Source organism: Mustela putorius, unplaced genomic scaffold (assembly GCF_011764305.1).
Source record: "Mustela putorius furo isolate JIRA1106 unplaced genomic scaffold, ASM1176430v1.1 tig00001162_pilon_pilon_pilon, whole genome shotgun sequence".
NCBI classification, from domain to species: Eukaryota; Metazoa; Chordata; class Mammalia; order Carnivora; family Mustelidae; genus Mustela; species Mustela putorius.
In genome coordinates this window covers 46,682-66,584 of record NW_025421603.1, presented here as the reverse complement: position 1 = coordinate 66,584, position 19,903 = coordinate 46,682, and the positions used below count along the sequence as shown (strand labels likewise).

Below are 19,903 nucleotides of genomic sequence, written 5' to 3'. Positions count from 1 at the left end.
AGGTAATTAAGAGGACAAAGCTAGCAATTCTTAGTGACTGATTGATGATGAGAGACGAGGGAGCGATTAGCAAAGAGAATTCTCAGCTTTCTGGCTTGCTCACTTGAATGACTGGGGGTGCCGTCCACTGAGACAAGGAACATTGGAAAAGTTGATAGTTTTCTGGAGGAGGATGAGGAGCTCAGCTGGAGACCTATGAAACTGAGATGCCTCTAAGACATCCAAAAGAAATCAGGCAATTCTCTAGGTCTACAGCTCAAGAGGAAAAGCCTGAGCAGAACACATGCATTTCAGAGGTTTCCTTAAGTAGAACGGAAGCCAGGGGCAGGGATGAGGTTACTGAGAAAGGGGTACAGAGTGAGGAAGAAAGAGGTCCCGGACAGAATCTTGAGAAACTCTTGGGAGAGGAGAACAAGCCAGCAAATAGCATGTAGGGGGCATCTGGAGAGGTGGGAGGAAAACCAGGCATGTCACCTCCCAGAAGCTTCAAGTGGGACTGTTTCCCCCATACCTTCTCCAACACAGAGCACTGCAGATATTTTTAAAGTTTGCTAAACTGATCAGTCAAGAAAAATCTAGTTTAAAGATGTCAAAGTTTTGCCATGTTGGGGTAAGTAATGAGATTAAGCATCTTTGCCATGTTTACTGGCCACTTACACTTCTTGGGTCATTTGTCCATTTTCTTATTCTAGATATTCCTATTTTTCTAGATTGGTTTGGCTTCACTATATATTGTGATTTTTCACCCTTGCTATCGCATTATTAAATATTTCCACACAATTTATCTTTTTTTTTTTAAAGATTTTATTTATTTATTTGACAGAGAGAGATCACGAGTAGGCAGAGAGGCAGGCAGAGAGAAAGAGGAGGAAGCAGGCTCCTGCTGAGCAGAGAGCCTGATGCGGGACTCGATCCCAGGACCCCGAGATCATGACCTGAGCCGAATGGCAGCGGCTTAACCCACTGAGCCACCCAGGCGCCCTATCTTTTTTATTTAAAGATGTCTTTTTCCATGCACTTATTTTACATTTTTTTTTCCGCAAGATTGCTGTTGACTTTATCTTCTTGCTTTGATTTCATGTTGGAATAGGGTGTTTCTTCCCAAGGATCACAAAAATGTTCTCCTATATTTCCTTAGGATATCAAATCCTTTTTTACATTTAAACTTTTCATCTATCTAAAATCTCTTTTTGTGATTGATGAATGATTGGGATTTTTTTTCTCAGTTCAATTGAGAAATGTGTTCTTCCAGTCTCCTCTTTCTGTTAAACTAAATCCTATATCCATTAATCTGGTATTGACCTATCTCTTTTGTTTTTTAGAGCTATTAGTATATTCCTGTGCCCAAACCAGGCTGTTTTAATTCCTGTAGCTTTTTGGTATGGTTTGATATCTGGAAGGTACATTTGTATTATTTTATTTTATTTTAATGATTTTATTTATTTATTTGATTAAGAGAGCGAGCAAGAGAGCACAAGCAGGGGAAGTGGCAGAGGGAGAGGGAAAAACAGGGTCCCTGCTAAGCAGGGAGCCTGATATGGAGCTCAATCTCAGGACCCCAGGATCATAACCCAAGCCAAAGGCAGATGCTTAACTGACTGAGCCATCCAGGTGCCCCACATTTGTATTATTTTATAATCAGGAAAACCCCCAAAGGTTTGCATAGATAGATAGATAGATAGATAATGTATGTTTGCTCCCATGTGTGGATGGTTGATGGGGAAGCATGTGTGTGAAAGCTGGCAACAAGGACTGATTTGGGTTATTTTTAGAATTACCACCAACTGTATTTGAAGGCCCCTTAGGCCCAGGAACCTTCTACCAGCTCCTGGGGAATCACTGAGGATGTTAAGGTCAGCCATTCACTTCTTAGAACCAAAGTGACTGACTCTGGTGTAGGTAGAGTATCAGCAGCTTTTCGTGGGTCTATGGCCACTGGGGAGCAGAAATCCCTCAGCTTTTGGTCAGATGCCTTACCTTTTGTTGCCCAGAGCTTTCAAAGAAAGTAAGTCTTGTAAATTCAGCAAGTATTCACTGACTGCCCCACATCCCCATCGCAGACCCTGTAGAAATCTCCCAGCAACGGTCCATTTCAAACAACTCACGGTGAGTGACTAGTGCTCCTACACACACACACACACACCCTTAACTAGGGGGCATTCTTCTCTGAAGTCACCCCCCCCCCCCAGCAACTGTCAGTGGGTTCGGTCCCATCTGCACAGGAAAGGAAACTAGTGGCATACAGCCTCTAGGTCTCCAGGGGAACAGGCAGACCCAGGACATAGCCCAGACCTTAGCTCTTCCTTCCAGCTATTCAGGACCACCCACGGGGCGGGGTCCTCCAACAGATCTCTACTTAGGCCTCTTGGTAGATCTTTCCAAGAGTCCCAAAGGGCCTGCTGATGCATTAAAAGCAAGACCCCTGGGGCACTTGAGTCGCTGCATTTCCGTCCTCTTCCAGGATTAGCTTGTCTTGAATCTTAGCCTTGAATCTTGTCTTGATACCCATATAAAATGGGGTTGGGGGAGGGTATTGCTGAGTAAACAGTGAGCTGATCCCTGGGCATGGCCAAGGCAGTCAGTCTGAAATACATGACAAGGAACGTCTCTGTATTACTTTGCTCTCCCGGCCCAGGTGATTCAGGGACCAGTGTGCCTGCTAGCCTCACGCCCAACATTACAGGTGGTTACCAGCCTCCACTCCACGGAAAGATGGGGCACAGGGCCCACCTGTGCACATACAAGCAGTGCCGGGTTTCTACACTCTGCCCTGCCTCCTGCCCCAAGTAGTCTTGAGGTGAGGATGGAGGAAACCAAAAGAGAGATCAAAGGGTCCTTGGCCTTGACATCGATGTTTGATGGACACGCAGTGGACACCCTCCCGGCCTTCCCCGGGTAGGTCCAGGCGGCATGGTGGTGCAGAGGACCAGAACGGATAAGATGAAGCAAAGGTGCTGGGCCTTGACCCGGCCGCGGGGGCGGTCCTCGGCCCGACTGCTCCGCCCCCGCCACGCCCCGGGGCCGCCCTGCTTCCCCTGCCTCCGCAGAGCCTCCGGAGCGTTGGCCGCTCGCTGCCACTGCGACAGCCCAGCTTGCCCTGCTGCCACCGTCTGCGCACAGGTGAGCACCGGGGACCCCGCGCCCGAGCCGCTGAGGAAGGATCGGAAAGCTTCGTGGGGCTGGGAGCTAGAAAGGCAGGAAAACAGATCGGATTTCAGAGAGGACTGGAGGGAGGGACCGAAGGGTGCGCGCCCCCCAATCCTGGGAGGCAGGGAGGTAGTCCCTGCCAAGCCCGGAGAGGTGGACGCGTCCCCACCGAACACATCTGCGACTCCGGAGATGGGTTGGCGCTTAGCTCTCCTGGCTGTGTGGAGACACAGTTCCACAGCGGGGCCTCCCAGATCCTGGGGCGCTGGATCCCGGGGGCCCGACATCCCTTTGCAATTGTTTCCAAACAGCAGCTAAAAATATCCCTCCTAGGTTTTTCAGGGGCGACTCTAGGCTCGCGGGTGCCAACACCCACAAAAATCTCCCTTGCTTCTGCGATTTGAAGAAAAGCCCTGCCTCAGTCCTATGAATGTTGCTAATAGGTGGAAGATTCCTTCTGCCCCAGTCGGTGTGTACAGGTGGAAAAAATCTGAAAGAAATGATTGACTTATTTTTTGGGAAAATTTTCTATTTAAAATTCAGCAAACCTGTTCTTCTCGTTGCATCTGGGGAGGTGACACTAGAATTTAAGCTCAGCTTTGGGTTTTTATCCAAAGGGCTCTGTTTCTCTGTCCCCCAAGAGGTTTTGATTTGGAAGAAGTGAAGTGGGTTTGAAAGCAGGTTTTGCTTCGTGACAGGCTTTCCGGCTGGGACAAGAGTTTGCTTAAGGTAGTCATTAGCTTTTTACCTGAAAACTGAGGAACAGGAGGCAGCCACGTGGCTGTGGTCAGGAGACTGCTATGTATCACTCCCCTTCCTCCCTGGACAGATGTTTTTTTAGTCCTGCCCCCAAACTGGGCTTAACACTGCTGGTTTCCAGAACTGAAGTCAGGGGCCAACGACACACCGTCATTCTGTGTTCTCTTGCCTACGGTTGGGAGGAAAGATGTTCACTGTGCTGACCCGCCAACCCAGTGAGCAAGCAGGTTAGTATCTCCAAGCAGGCAGCAGGTGTGGTATTCTCAAGTCACAGCCCATGCTTCAGCCCACAGTTCTTCATGCGTGGCCCCTGCCATTGAGTTTAACGTCTGTGGTTTGAGACTCAGTCACTTACTGAGCTTTCACCACCAGCATGCCTCAGGTAGAAGTAATGCTTTTGATCAAAGCTACGCAAAACAAGGACTAACATGCATGTCTCGCTTAAATGGTTTTTCCGGTTTGCCTAATCCATTAATTTGGCTGTTTGTGGTTTCCCTTACCAAGCTGCGTGTGGGGTTTGGTTGAGAATATTGTTGCTTTTGTAATGCATTGTAAAGTCCTTAGATCTTTCCTCTTCTTCCATCCCAGTGTTGTTGCTGGCACAGTGTCTACAGGTTCTGCACTCTGCACCCCCACCCCAGGTCCAGCGTCCTACCCTTGCTGCTGGAGGCACATGTGCAGAATTCTCACACACATGCACCCACACATACTGCCAAGCTTGCCCTACCTGCCTGCCTCTGGAGCACGTTTTACAGTCGCTCATGTGGAAGCCCAGAAGGGTCTGGCCTCTCCACTCTCAGGTAGACAGCTTGTAATTATAGTGTTTGTTCACTCCTAATGACAGCACAGTTCTGGACTGCATTCCCTAAACAAATGAGACCTGCTCTAGTCCGTTTGGCTTTGCAATAGGCTTTTCTGCTGGGGCCAGGATTTGCTGAAGGTAATCATAGCTATTTACCTGAAAAGTGCTGAAACACAGAGGACTTGGGAGACCAAACACACAACTGTGCTCAGCAGACTGCTTACAAAGCACACCCTCTCCTGCACCTCCTGGACAGATGGTCTTTAGTCATGCCCCCGAACTGGGCATTCTTGTCTTCCAAAGGATATAATTTTAGGGTGGTACGGGCAACTTAGACAAATCTTTTTTTGTAAAAGGAAATTGTACCTAAGGAGCTAGTTTACTTGGATTTTCAGGTTTTCCTTAAAGGACTTTGAAAGGTTTGATGAATTTTGACAAATGCACACACCCATATACCCCATAATTCTAGGAAGATATAGAGCATTTCTGTGACTCCAGAAAGTGCCCCTGTATTCCTTCTCAGTGAGTCCCTATACCCAACCAACACCCAGGATGGTCACTGCTCTGATTTCTATCACCTTCCTGTTTCAGAACTTCACATGAATGAAGTCATTTCAGTATTGAACAATATTTTTTTTTCTGAAAATGTATTTGCTACTTTATTTATAAAAATTCCATTAGCTCACACTGTTTTGTTAAGACCCCAGTAAATATCTGTTCAAAATCATCTAGTTAAGCAATATTAGTTTAACTTTAATACATAGACCTAGTCCATTATAGTAATTGTATACCTTACACAATTCAGATATAATCATCTTTCTTCAGAGGCTTTGTATTTAGTTGAAGATTATTCATAGGTTTCATTATTATTATTTTGCTTTTAAATAGTACAGTTTATATGTTACAATTAAAATACAAATGCCAGAGATGATATGACCCCTTTGAACACATGGCTTAGGGTCTAGCTGTTCTTTGAAGATGTAGGTGAGACCCTATGGCTTCCCTGTAGACATAGGAAAAGTGACTGAGGTTGACTTCTTTCTGGGAAACGTAGTGTTTTTAGAAATTCATATGTGTTACTGTTTGCAAGACGGTATATCACTGTGTACTGAACTTTATAATCATTGGTTATATCTGACGTAAAGCAATAATTTATTTTATCTGATATATATATTTTTTAATAAAATTATTTATTTATTTAACAGAGAGAGAGAGCGAGAAAGAGGGCACAAGTAAGCAGAGCAGCAGCCAGAGGGAAAAGAAGAAGCAGGCTCCCTACTGAGCAGGGAGCCTGATGTGGGACTCAATCCCAGGACTCTTGGGATCATGACCTGAGCCAAAGGCAGTTGCTTAACCGACTGAGCCACCCAGGCAACCCGATATTATTTTTAAATGAAATATTTTATCACCTGCTTAATAGAAAACCCATTTTTTAAAGTCTATATTAGAATAAATATTATTGTAAATCATCTCAGGGACAACTAGTAGTATTCTTAATACATCTGGGGAGATACCAGGAAACAAAACTATGCACACCCTCTCTGCAAATGATGTCTTAGTCTACTCTTTTGGAGAAAAGGTAAATGGCTATTGAAACCCAATCCCTGTTCTACCTTAAAAGTGTAGGTCTCACTAAAGCCACAGGAAGTGACAAATGCACACAGTTATGCACCCAATCTATGGATTCTGCAAAGAAAGCTGATGCCTCATTCCTACTTTCCGCTCACGTGTCTGCTGGGTCTTCCCATTTTAGGCTTCAAGGCTCTCTCCCGAACCCCAGCCATCATTGCCTTGGTGGTCTTGCTTTTGAGTGTTGTGGTGCTTGTGGCCATCACAGTCATCCAGTTTCACCACAAAGAGGTCCTCCTTCCAGGACTGAAGGTAAGTGGGATTGCCACTGAAGGGATGGGCTATGACATCAATTATTCTAAAGTCATGAGTTAGAAGAAAACCCTTTCTCCAACTGCCATGGAGGAAGACCCAAGGGAGAACCCAAGGGTCTTCGGTGCAAGAGCTGAGGGAGGAGCTTTGGACATACTGGTTTTGTGATGTTTGACACTAGAAAATGTTAATGGTGACAACTTCTCTGAGAACTATGTGGCCTTATTTTAACTTCTGACTGTGGAACCAAAGCTAAATTTTGTAGCCAAGAGTTGCAGATGACTACCAAAGATCTACCAACTTGTGCATTCCTCCAAGAACGCACAACCCTGATCATAAGTGGAAACAAGGAGGGGCGCCTGGGTGGCTCAGTGGATTAAGCCGCTGCCTTCAGCTCAGGTCATGATCCCAGGGTCCTGGGATCAAGCCCCACATCGGGCTCTTTGCTCTGCGGGGAGCCCGCTTCTCTCTCTCTGCCTGCCTCTCACCGACTTGTGATCTCTGTCAAATAAATAAATTAAAAAAAAAAAAAGTGGAAACCAGGAGACCCAGACTCCTCTTCTGGCCTAACCTTATAAGCAAAACATCAAAGACTTGAAAAGGTCTCCTTGGGCTGTATTTGTGCTACCTCTCTTGAGTCTAGAAGTGTCCCATGATCCCTCTAATTCTTCGCCTCAAAAAATTACTGAGAATCTTGTGCTCAGTTTCAGAGGCTACTCTTAGCTCTTGATAAGTCAGTCCCCACATGGCCTTTCAGATGATGTCTGACGGTCTGAAAACCATGTGTGTCACCCCACCCTTGGCTGTTAGAGTGAGGGGAGGTAATCCCATGAGGGACTTGTCAAATGAAAGAGAATCCTTTTGGTAGAGTTTGGCACACTTTCTGTAAAGAGCTAAATAGTACATATTTTAGGCTTTGAAGGTCATTTATAGTCTAGATCACATTTCTTCTTCTTCTTCTTTTGGTCTTCTTATGATTTTTTAAAAGTGTAAAAACCCTTCTTAGCTAGAGGGTCATAGGATCCAAGGAATTAAACTCTTATTTGAATCTCATTTATCCTTTGCCCTTGACCTCATGAGTACTTTCTATATCTTCCTGCTCTTAGTGACTGTTCAAAGGCTATATTTGAAATAGAAGTTTTTTAAAGTTTTTAAAGATAAAAAGGAAATGAGTATTGCCTCAGCTTTGTGGGCAAGTTTGACATACCATTCTGAGACTGCTCTTAAGATTAAAGTAAATCTCCCATAGATAATGGCATTTGGCTCTTTTATAGGACATTTTATTTAAGAATGTCAACACCCTCCCCATGAATAACACAAAGAAAAAAGAAACCTTCTACAACTGTCCAGTGATGAGGAAAAACAAATTATCTGGTTGTCCAAAGACATGAGCCAAGGCCTAGAGAAGCCATTGCCCCAAGCTCCAGGCACTGACTTCTTGTATTAACTATGGAAAATCAGGATTGCAACTGAAAGTAACACCATTTCGTTACACTTTGTAAATTGCAGTTTCAGTTTAGGGAACACTTTCCCCTGAATTATCTCATGTAACTCTTGTGATAGCTATAGCAGGGGGACAAAGCAAGCATTGTCACCATCATCTTGCAAATGAGAAATCATAGGTTTGACCAGTGGATGGCAGACCGGAAATGAAAACTTGTCTTCCTGTTCCTGTCTTCTTTTTCTTCACTCCCCTCCCTCTTCTCCCTGATCCTAAGTGCAGAATGGGGGACCCAGAAGAAGGTACTACCTCTGACAGGAGTACTTGTCCTCTTTTGCACAGGTGGGAAGGTGGGGAAGATGGGTGCAGATGCAGAAGTTTTGCTGAACTGAGAGATGGAGGTATCCCCCACATGGGGGCAAGCTAAATAGCCCTCTTAGACCCCAGTAATCACTCTTACAACCCATATTTCAGAGGAACCAGCTCTAGTTGTATTTTAGGGTTATCTTCAGAGCACAAGGGAATGTGCCTACCCAGAGCCATGCTTCCCCTTCTAGAACAACCTGTGGTGCCTGGGACTCCAGAAGCCAGGGTCTTTATGGGTCTCCTCCAGAGGACTGTCCTCACCAGTGGTCTGAGGGGTTGCAAAAGAGCAGCTCTTTGCAGCAAATGTAGACAGAGCAGAGATGTGGAGTCTGAGCTGTCACACTTTCTATAGACAATGTGTAAGTGCATGAGGCTCTTTATTCTGTGGATCTGGAGCCCAATCCCCGGAGCCCAGGGATGAGGACAGGTGGAAGTTGGGAGGGAGAGTAAAAGCCTGCATTTATAAAATTTTCCCTACAAAAGTTAGGGATGGGCTAGTTAGGGCATTTGCCAGCGCTGGCTTCCACTTGTTCCAAGAAGAAAGAGGTAACTCTTCTGTTCATACTGGAGGGACATGGAGGAATTGACAGAACACTAGAAGAGCAAACTAAATAGAGAGAAGTAGACCCCAGCGCAGTAAGGAGGCTACAGCCGAAGGAGGAAAACTCATCTGTTTCATGCTCCTGGGTCAGGTGGGTTCCCTTGGTCAAAGATGTGAGTAAAAGTAGGCCATTTGGAAATGACCCTAGGAAGCCTAGGTAGGGGGTGGGAAGGCAGCTGGTGGAGGGTCTGCCACCCAGTAGGTTACCCCTGCAGGCAGCAAGGGCTCAGTTCTGCAGGGAATCTCTGGGAGCCAGTATAGAATCCATCGCAGGGTTGTCTTCTACCAAAGGGCATCTAGAACCACTGCCTCACAGGTATCCCACTCAAGGACATACTTACACACTAACTTCTGCTAGTCATTGGTTGAGTGGCTACGCCCTGGAAGACATTCACTCCTTAGTGTTTCTGGCTGTTGTATGTTCAGGTGGGCTCAAGTCCCCGGAGAAAGCCTTCAGGCAGGTGGAAAGTGCATGGCCTGAGGGATGTGGTCAGGGAACCCTCAGTGACTATTCCACATAGATAGATTATTTTTATCCTCATTTTGCAGATAAGAAAATAAAGGAACAGAAAGGGCAGACAGCTTCTTACAATTAAATGGACTGGAAATAGCAGACGTGGTGCCCAAGAAACAAAACAGAGCAGAGAATGTTGGCCTTAAGCAAGGGTTTAGAAGGATCAGAGGACACACTTCTCAAATCCTGCTGCCAGGTCCTGGTCATCGTTGTAGGGGAAAGGAAGTTGTAGAGCATTGGAATACTGGCTCAGAAGACCCATTCTGCTTAATTGGGTGGATTTAATGTGAGAAAAGACAGATGTTCTGAGCCAGTGGAACCAAGAGCAGAATGGCCACTTGAAAGAACATTCCACATGTAGCTCATTTCAGAGTGAGGACAAGCCTCTTTTTTTTTTTTTTTGTTTTGCAGTGTGTGCTAAGGGTGGGAAGGGGAGTTGTGGGAGTGAAGCTGAGTGAATACAAGGGCTTTTAAACTGTTCTGTTTATGTTTCCATACCTTGAAGTTTGTTTTGCCTTGGTGTGCCACTGACAGTTGGTTATGAGGGGACAGCTCCACAATTGCCTATCTGAGGGTCCCTAGACTGCTCCTTAAGATCCTAACCATGATAATTGGCTCTTAAATCCAACCTTGGCCTACCTAACCTTGGTTCATTTGAGTTGAACAGCAGAACTATTAAAACTTAGTCAAGGATCGAAGTGTCCCCAGTTCCATTTTCATTGTTACTGGTCTGACCTGACCTACCAGCCTGAAGAATAAACATGATGGCATGATTTTTCTTTTTCACTCAGGCCCCCACTGGCTTTATTATCATTAAGTCTCTTATTGTCCTTTTGAGACCTTGTCCTCCCAAACCCCAACCACAACTGTCTAGAAGTCCTACGGCTTCCCAGTCCAATATGACCGGTATCCCATTGCCATTGCCCCTGATAGCCACATGACATCATTATTGAAGAGGGGCCTACATAGTCCCTCTCAGGTCACATTAGATCCCCATGTTGGGTCACTGTCCCATGCTTGGCCGTTACTCTCCAAAGCACAGCCACAGGACCAAGCTTGCTAAAACCATTCCCTCCTAACCCTTATTGTTTCTCAGTCATCAGCCTGGAGCTCTGGTGACTTGCGGCCTCTCCTTTGGAGAGTGAGAGTTAGATAATTGGTTTCCTCCTTTCCAGAAAGATGCAACTCCTTCATCACCTTGGTCCACCTCCTCTCCAGCCAGATCTGCACACTATTCAACTGCGAGTTTGCTTTTGAGGGACTTTATGTCTGAACAAAAGATCCACGAATGCACACCTTATTATGAAACAGTCAACCCTGGTAGACCTGGTTTCCTTGGAACTCAGTGAAAGCATGGCGGCTCTGTGAACAGGACTGATGTTCAGTTAGACTCGGGCTTGGGACTGTGGGCAATTATTTACCTCTGTGAGCCTGTTTCCCCATCTGTCAGGTGGGAATGATGACAACACCTGCCTTCTGAATGCAGTACTAAAGCACTTTGTGCAGTGCCTGACGTATTATAAGTACTCAGCAATTGTTTACTACTACTATTCCTATTATTATGCTAGTAGTGATGATGATGATGATGGTGATGGTGGTAAATCTAAGAAGCTGATCTTATGATCCTTGCTTTTGTTTTGTTAGAAGCTTACGTGGTCCTTAAGTTTTGGATCGTGCAGTTCATATGGAAGGCTGTTTCCTTTTGGTTAACCCACTGAGTACGTCTTCAGTTCCACATTCTAGCCATATTTTTTTCCTGACACTGCATTAAACAGAGGGTAACTTACTGCTTTCCATCTAGCTGAACTGAATGAAAATTAGTCCCCACCTCGTGCCCTCCACTGAACCACATTGAGTGTCACTGATCTAGGCAAATGTGCTCTGAAAACTGGCTAAAACCAATTTTCCCATTTTTGAAAATGTCAGGGGATGATGGTGGCTACTCAGAAGTAGTGCTGGGCTCAGGGCTTGTCCCTGTCAGTGCATTGGCAGGTGCCCAAGGGGCAGCCATTTCTCCAGGCTCATTGTGAAATGTCTCTGGCTGCTCCCACCATGATAACAACTGGATCCCAGCTGGGATGAGGATTGGAATGAGAGTGGCCCTTCTTCCTCCTTTCTGATCTTGGCCCAGCAGCCCCAAGTTCCCTTCACAGGGAAAACACACGGTTTGTGAAGTGTTTGGTTCCAGAAGATATGGGAAGAGTGGGGAACCTGTGGAGTGGTTGCTCTCGTCATGTACTCCCTCCTCTAGTCAGCACCAGGTGTGGAGGGTTCGGGGGAGGGGCGCTGAGGGGTCAGCAGCAGGTGGGAGGGGAGAAAGTGGACTGGTTGGGTGGCAGAACTCTTGAGTGCCTGGTTTCCTTCGGCTCCACCTGTGCGCTAATCTCCTTGGTGAGTTTCTGCCCAGAGCAGGCTGTGAACAATACCTCCCTTGTTTGCAGGGGGTATCGTGTCAAGATCCCTGTCAGCGTTCATCAGATTGAAGGCTGAGATTAGGAGGCTGTCCAAGTTCAAATACCAATGGACACAGGATGTTCCGTGTCAATATAATGGGGAAGCTGTGATTGAGGAGCTGGAGCAACATGTTTTTATTTGGTCCCATTTCAGATGAAACAAGCGCTTGTTAATAGTGGGAAGTGGAGGGGCGCCTGGGTGGCTCAGTGGGTTAAGTCGCTGCCTTCGGCTCAGGTCATGATCTCAGGGTGCTGGGATCGAGTCCCGCATCGGGATCTCTGCTCAGCAGGAAGCCTGCTTCCTCCTCTCTCTCTCTCTGCCTGCCTCTCTGCCTACTTGTGATCTCTCTCTCTGTCAAATAAATAAATAAATAAAATCTTTAAAAAAAAAAAATAGTGGGAAGTGGAACCCTCCCAGATGTCTAGAATCAGGGAATTGGTGAAAATGATATCAGTATTTTTACTGGCAGGGAGAGATGTGCATGATAAGCTTATTGAGTAAGAAAAGAGCATTGGAAAAGACTATGTACAGTGTAATCCTTTATCGAATTGATTTTAGTATATGTGCTGTCGAAGAGAGCACTCCTGTATGGAATTGAAAACATATGTCTAGCCACATATTCACATGCGTAGCTATAGACACAGAAGACCAGTAGAAAAGATACATAGTAAGATGTTAGAACAATGGTGGGATTTGAATTTGAAGGGTGTTATTTTCTTTTCTTTCCTCTTTTCCTTGCTTTGTAATTTTATTTATTTTGCTTTATTGATCTTTCTATATAGCCTGTATTTATTGAGCAAACATTAAGTATCAGATGTTTGGTCTCCTGTGGACTTCTCAAGGTTGAGTTGTTGGAAGATAAGAAAACCCACAGAGCTTAGGCCTCCTACCCAGGGACGTAAAGCAAGCATCCACCTGAGTCACCCTGCCTCCAGAACCCAAATTCATCTTCCTCACTGAAAGGAGCAGCCTAACCCAACAGTGGTAGAATTGGGGAATTGCTGTGACCCAGAAGTCTCTGCTGTCCTGAGCTGACTCCAGGTCCAAGCACTCACAGACCTCAGTCAGCATTACTCATTCTAGTCCCCATAGGCTGCTAACGCGTGCTCTTTCCTGCTCAGGCTTGGTCCAGGGCCTGGTCTGAAAAGACCCTCAGGGGACACTCCCTGGTGCTTCTCTCTAGCTGGGGAGGTGGTCCAGGGCTCCTAGCCAGCAATCCCCAGCACAGCTAGCCCTGGCAAAACCCTCCTGTCTGTTCATGTACCATGTTACCAAAGTGGGACAGTATGTCAACATTAGTTTGTATTGTGGGGTTTTTCTCCTTAATTATGAACACTTTCCTTCTGAAGGTTAATACAGGTATTAATGTGTCTCTCCCTTGTGAGAACTTCCTGTGTTTATTTGGGCAGCAGGTGACTGACTATTCATTTCCCTCCTGAGACCCAGGTGGCTTCTGTTCCCTACCTCAGAGGTCTGGGTAAGGAAGAAACTGGGGATGGGCAGGATCCTTGGAGTGCTGATTTTAACCTTGGCTTCATACTGGGTCACCACGAGAGCTTTAGACACTGCCGATGCCTTTGTCCACTCCGAGAGTCTGATTTAATGGGCCTGGGATAGATCTCGGAACTGGGGGCTTCAGAAACTTCCCAAGTGATTCTAAGGTGTGGCCAAAGCTGAGAACCAGGCCCCAGAACACCTGACCACCTCATCCCATCCCTTTCCCCCACAGTCCAAGGAGACGAAGTTGGTTTGGAGCAAATAATTTTTTCCCCTTGGTCAGCCCCTACCTAAATGATGTGGTGTGGAGTAAGCTCATGAGAGAATTCGGGGTTCTCAGTGACCCATTGGAAATGAGTCCTCAGAGAAGCCCAGCCCATTTCTGACTCTCCCTTTCCCCTTTTGTTCAGTATGGAGTCGTGCTCGATGCCGGGTCCTCCAGAACCACCGTCTACGTATATCAGTGGCCAGCGGAGAAGGAGAATAATACTGGAGTGGTCAGTCAAACCTTCAAGTGTAGTGTTAAAGGTAAGGCCCAGAGTGTGTGCAGGAGTCCCATAGAGAAGCAAGGGAGAGTCCCAAGGGCCTTCAAAGAAGCCTGGAGGGATCCCAAGAAGCTGCCCAAAGGCAGAGAACGAGCACGGGACTGGGCATCAGGAACATAAACAATCCTGCGCTAGTGCGTCACCCATTCAGTGACCTTGGGCCACTCACTTCCCTTCCTAGGCTTCAGTTTTCTCATGTCTGAAACATGCATGGTGTGAGATTTTACCCTGCCACACTTGCAAGAATGAAGGCTGGTGGAAGACATGTCTCCAGGGTCAGAACCAAGGATGACTTATTGCTCACAATAACAACATTTTCTTGAGCTGGTTCTCTAAGCCTCACTTTGCACAAGATGGTGTAGAGAGGGCCAGACCGTATTTGCTCACACAGTGAGTCGTATTACAGAAGACAAACCCCGAGATTAGGGAACCTGAAACATTTATAATACCTGCCTTTTGATCTGGGGAAGAACACTGTCTCTATCTTCTGAGTCTGCTTATTATGCAAACATCCTTGAGAATATATAATCCAGAACAAAGGCAGTCAAGGTCTCTGCTCATAAGATAAGCAGAAAGATGAGCAAGTTGTGGAAAATTATATTCCAGTAGGGAAATTGTGTTCTCATTGGCTGTGTATATTGGGAGTGGTGTGGTAGAAAGAGATGAACAAGGATGGACAATACATAAACACGGGTTTGGTTCTATTCCAGTACAGCTTGATCTATGGACCCTGAAATTTTGAAGTTCATATAGTTCTCAAAGGTCACAAAATATTGTTTTAATTTTTCCTTGTTATTTAAAAATGTAAAAACTATCTTAGCTCACAGGCTGTATTAAAAAAAAAAAAAAGATAATGAACCAGATTTGGCCTGTGAGATGCCAACCCCTAAAACAACATTCTCGGCATCTCCACAACATAGCCTGAATTTTATATTCACTGTTCTCTTGTTTTTCTTTCTAGTTTTGTCCTTAGGCATTTAGTTTTTCTTGTTCTTTTTTTAAAAATTATTTTTATTAACATATAATGTATCGTTTGCCCCAGGGGTACAGGTCTATGAATCATCAGGCTTATGCATTTCACAGCACTCACCATAGCACATACCTTCCCCATGTCCATAACCCAACCAGTCTCTCCCTAGTTTTTCCTGTTCTTGAAAATGGAATCAAACACGTATTTATATAAATGGAATCAAACATTTATTCTTATGTTATTTGCTTTGTTCACTAACATTGGGTGTTTAAGATTCATCTACATTGACAGGAGTAGCTGAAGCTCATTCATTTTTCCATGTGGTACGTTTGTATATCCATGGTAATGGAAAGGATGGTTATAAATAAGGTTGAGTATATTTATATTTTATTTATTTATAAAATTACAAATTATAAATGTATTTACATGTTTTATATTTGTATTTCGTATACTTATGGCTGTTTCTTTTTTTGTGAAGTGCCCGTTCATGTCTTTTGCTCACTTTTCTTCTAAATGCTTGATTTTTTTTTTCTCATCGACTCATTGGAGTTGTTTATAAATACAGTAAATCTGAGTGCTTTGTTGGTATTTTTATGTTGTCATCCTATCCCCTTACAGCTCATGATTCATCTTTCTAAGTCTCTTCATTGCGTCCTTTGGTGAACAGTTTACTTTTTATGTAGGAATAGTTATCAGTCTTTATGATTTGCTCTTTTGTATTTAAGATATCTTTCTTAGCCTGAGGTCATAAAGATATTCTTCAATCAAAGGTTTATAATTTTGCCTTTTATAATGAAATCTTTAGTACTCATAACAAACCCCAGTTAGTGATTGTGTGTATGTGTGTACTTTTTTTTAAAGCCACCCTCTTACATTATGCTTAGCGAAATAAGTCAATCAGAGAAAGATAACTATCATATGATCTCCCTGATACGAGGAGGTGGAGATGCAACGTGGCGGTTTGGAGGGTAGGAAAAGAATAAATGAAACAAGATGGGATCGGGAGGGAGACAAACCATAAGTAACTCTTAATCTCACAAAACAAACTGAGAGTGGCTGGGGGGGGAGGGAGAGGGGGGTGGGATTATGGACATTGGGGAGGGTATGTGCTATGGTGAGTGCTGTGAAGTGTGTAAACCTGGTGATTCACAGACCTGTACCCCTGGGGCTAATAATACATTATAGGTTTATGAAAGAAAAAAAAAAAGCCACCCTCTTTAGAGCATCATGATCTCTAACTTGGTGTAGAGCTTCCTGACTAGTGCATCCTGAATCTGTTAACAGGCATACCCTTGGCCCATAGGACAAGAGGTTAGAGACTCTGGACTGGTCTCCCCAGCCCCAAACAGCTTCTTTCATTTACCTCAATAAGCTGCCCAAGTGGCATTGAAAAAGCTGGAGTGCAGAATTAGCCTTTCCTGTAGGGAGACTAACAGACTTCTTTGATAACAGAGTGAGTTCTGATATCTGCCCTTCCCTGGAGGGCAGCTAGGAGCTCACCCTACCCTGGTACATAGGTGTCCAGGTTAGGTTGTCAAGAAGCTGGTTTTGAGCTAGAGTTTAGGACGCAAGATAGTTATTAGAGATCCACACCTTTGGAAGAAAGGACGAAGAAGGAGGATTGGTCAGAAAGAGATGTCAAACAGCCACAGGGGCATGACCAAGCTTCAGCTGATCGGTGTTCTCCTGCATGGCCTGAATTAGCTAGACTGTGATACCCCTGTTGCCATCAATTGTTGGATATTGCCATTCTGGGAAGAGTGAGACATTGAGCAAGGCAGCTCTCTGCAGCTGAGGCAAACCATGCAGGAGATGACAGCTGAGACACTAGTCTTTATTGGAAAGGGCATCTGCTTGGTGTCTCTCCGGGCTCCACACCACAGGGGACTTAGATGTCTTCTGAATACTGTTTGCATTGTTATCCACAAGACACAGGTCTTGCCCAAAGCTCAGTGAGAGATTCCATCTCTGTTGTCCTAACTTCTGAGTCATTTCCTTACCTTCAGGCATGAAAGAAGGCAGCAGGATACTCATTTAGAAAGGTGAAACCAGCCACTTCAAGAAAGGATAATAATTAATACCTCACATCACCCCTCCTGTGTGAGCTCTGGGGATGTTTCTAACCTCTCTGTGTCTTGACCACTTCATCTATAAAATAAGCATAATGAATAGTAACACCATCCCATAGGAATCACTTGAAGAATCAGTGACATAATATACATAAAGCAGGTGGCAAATGTGTGGCATACAGTAAGCACTCAATTAGGTGTTAGCTATTATTATTCAAGGGGCAGCATACTTTAGAGCTCCTGGTGGATATTCTTGCCAAGAAGTTAGTCTGTCCCAGATCTTTCTTTAGACCCAGAGAACAGTTCAGCCAAGTCAGTCCTGGTTAGGGTGAGATGTGACCTTCATTGAAGGACACAGGCAGTCTGTCAGGGGAGGGGGCCCTTGGCCACCCTGGATGTGATTTAGGGGAGGGCAGGGTCATGGAGCCCACACCGTCTTCCCTTTGATTGCAGTAGCCTCAGGGATCCATATATATATTCAGATGACCAGAAGACCACAAACTAAAGCTCAAAATACAGAGTTAAAGTTTGGCAAGTGTTGTCCCCTTGAAGACACGTGGCTTCTCCAGGGATAATTTGGGTTTCTGGTTTCCCAGTTGCAAATTTCCCAGGATTCCCCTGCCTTGGCTAGTCTGAGGGGGTGATGAATGCTTGCTTGCCCAGTAGTCTTTCCCAGATACCCAGGCTCTTGGAAATTTCTTTCTTGATGGGGGTGGAGGGGCCTTGGTGTGTATCATCAGTCCTCAGTTATGCTGTTTTCCTGAGTTGCTGAGTGCTGCCTTGGGTGCCAGTCCCCAGGCTGGTGTCCAAAGCTGCATGTTGTAAAGCCATTCCCTGGAGGGCAATGGGCCTCTCCATGCCTCTCATCTCTTAGATGGTGTGTGGTGCTCAAGCTGCTGCTGCTGCCTCCTCCCACAAAACTTTCATGTGTTCCCTTCAAACACTGGTGGTTAAAGATCTTTAACTCCACTAGAGCTTAAATGTAACCATCTCCTCCATTGAAATACCTTGTAGAGTTGCACTGGGGTCCAGACCACTATGGTGTTGAAAGCATCCTTTGCTTGGGTACCTATCTTCTGCTTCTGTCCCACCTCGAGTAAGTTTTAGTCATCTGTCAGCCCTTTCTCCACATTGAAAGAGTGATTTCAACCCTCCCCCTTCTTGGGGATGTGAATCCTAGGATCCTGTGAGCCTATTACCCCCCAATTTTTGTCTCTTCTAAAGAAGCTTATGGGACCTTATGCAAATAGGTTTCAGGTGACATGCTCAGATACCCCAAGTTTTGACATTCCAGCAAGGCCCCCAACCAGTCCCTTTCCAGAGACTGCTCTGGCAGATCAGATCAGACTACATGATCCCCTTAGTATAGACGTGCACGCTGGTTTGAAAATCTCATTGACTGACTGATTCATTTATTCATTTATTCAATAAATATGTATTGAGTATCAACTGTTTGCTGGCAACTGTTCTCGACACTGGGGATTCTAAAGTGAAATATATGAAGTCACTACTATTGCGGAACTCACATTCGAATCAAGGAGATAGATCATAAAAGCATATATAACATGTCAGGGAGAAGTGCTATGAAGAGAAATCAGGTGAGGTAGGTAGACAGAGAATGATCATGCTCTGTTGGGAGGGGATAGTTAAGCAGAGGCAAAAGTGAGAGTGTGAGTCATACACTTTTTTTTTTTTAAGATTTTATTTATTTATTTGACAGAGAGAAATCACAAGTGGATGGATAGGCAGGCAGAGAGAGAGAGAGAGAGGGAAGCAGGCTCCCTGCCGAGCAGAGAGCCCGATGCGGGACTCGATCCCAGGACCCTCAAATCATGACCTGAGCCGAAGGCAGTGGCTTAACCCACTGAGCCACCCAGGCGCCCCAAGTCATACACGTTTTTGAAGGAAGAACGTGCCAAGCAGGGGGCTTGGCGAACAGAAAGGTTGGGGAAGGAAGCTGCTCAGCATTTTCTAGGAAAGCCAAAGGGACCAGTGTGACTGGAGCAGAAAGAGTATGAGGAGGAAAGGTGAGTGGTGAGGCCAGCGCCATGGTCAAGGCCAGCTCAGAGAGGGCCTTGAGAGCAGCGAGAGGTTTGACTTGTACTCAGATGCATTTTCTTCAGAGTATCCTGGGAAGTCATCAGGAGATTCTGGTTAAGGAACTAACATGGATATGACTTACACTTTTAATAGAGCACTCTGGATGTGGAACATGTAGTCACAAGCTGTGATCAGAAGCAGGGAAACCAGGGCTATTAGAACAGTGCACATAATGATGTCATAAACTTATGGCATTATGGTGGTCTGACTGAGACTGTGCTTTTCAGTGTTGGGCAACTTGGCTTCCCAGGGAACATTTAACAATGTCTGGGGACATTTTTGATTGTTACTACTGGGGTTGGTGGTACTGCTGGCATCTAGTGATAGAGACCAAGACTAAACATTGTGCAATGCGCAGGATGGCCCCACAAAAAAGAATTATGTGGCCCCAAATGTCAGTGGTACCAAGATTGAGAAATTCTGATCTAGAACAGTTCTGGGGAAGGAGAGACTAAGTGCTCAGATTTGAGAGCTGTTTTGAAAATAGAGCCAACACGGTTTTATGAAAGATTCAATGTGCGACGTCTAAGTTGGTGATGCCTGAGCACCAGGTCTGATCTGAGCAACTGCATGCATGATGGTACCACTTCCTGAGAGGCGAGCACTGGAGGTGGATCAGTTGGGGGCATAGCAGTGATTAAAGAATTTGGTTTTGCACAGATTAAGCTGGAGATGCCCATAAATCATCTAACTCCAGGAACAGCAAACTTTTTCTGTGAAGAGCTAGATGATAAGTATTTGTTACCTGTTGGCCATA

General features: G+C 45.2%; 1 protein-coding gene across 2 annotated transcripts in view; it reads left to right on the top strand.

Annotated features, from left to right (window-relative positions):
- Nucleotides 1-3,031: 3,031 nt before the first annotated feature.
- Nucleotides 3,032-19,903, top strand: part of LOC101681262 (ectonucleoside triphosphate diphosphohydrolase 3) — a 34,280-nt gene continuing 17,408 nt past the window's right edge. Inside the window, exons 1-4 of one of the 2 annotated variants that reach the window (XM_004780247.3) lie at nt 3,032-3,120; nt 4,028-4,133; nt 6,462-6,589; nt 13,873-13,990. In XM_004780247.3, the coding sequence (XP_004780304.1) occupies nt 4,094-4,133; nt 6,462-6,589; nt 13,873-13,990 (286 nt within the window). In that variant the 5' untranslated portion in view covers nt 3,032-3,120; nt 4,028-4,093. Of the gene's footprint in view, nt 3,121-3,976; nt 4,134-6,461; nt 6,590-13,872; nt 13,991-19,903 lie in introns of both variants that reach the window. The other variant, XM_004780246.3, reaches the window with a different exon arrangement.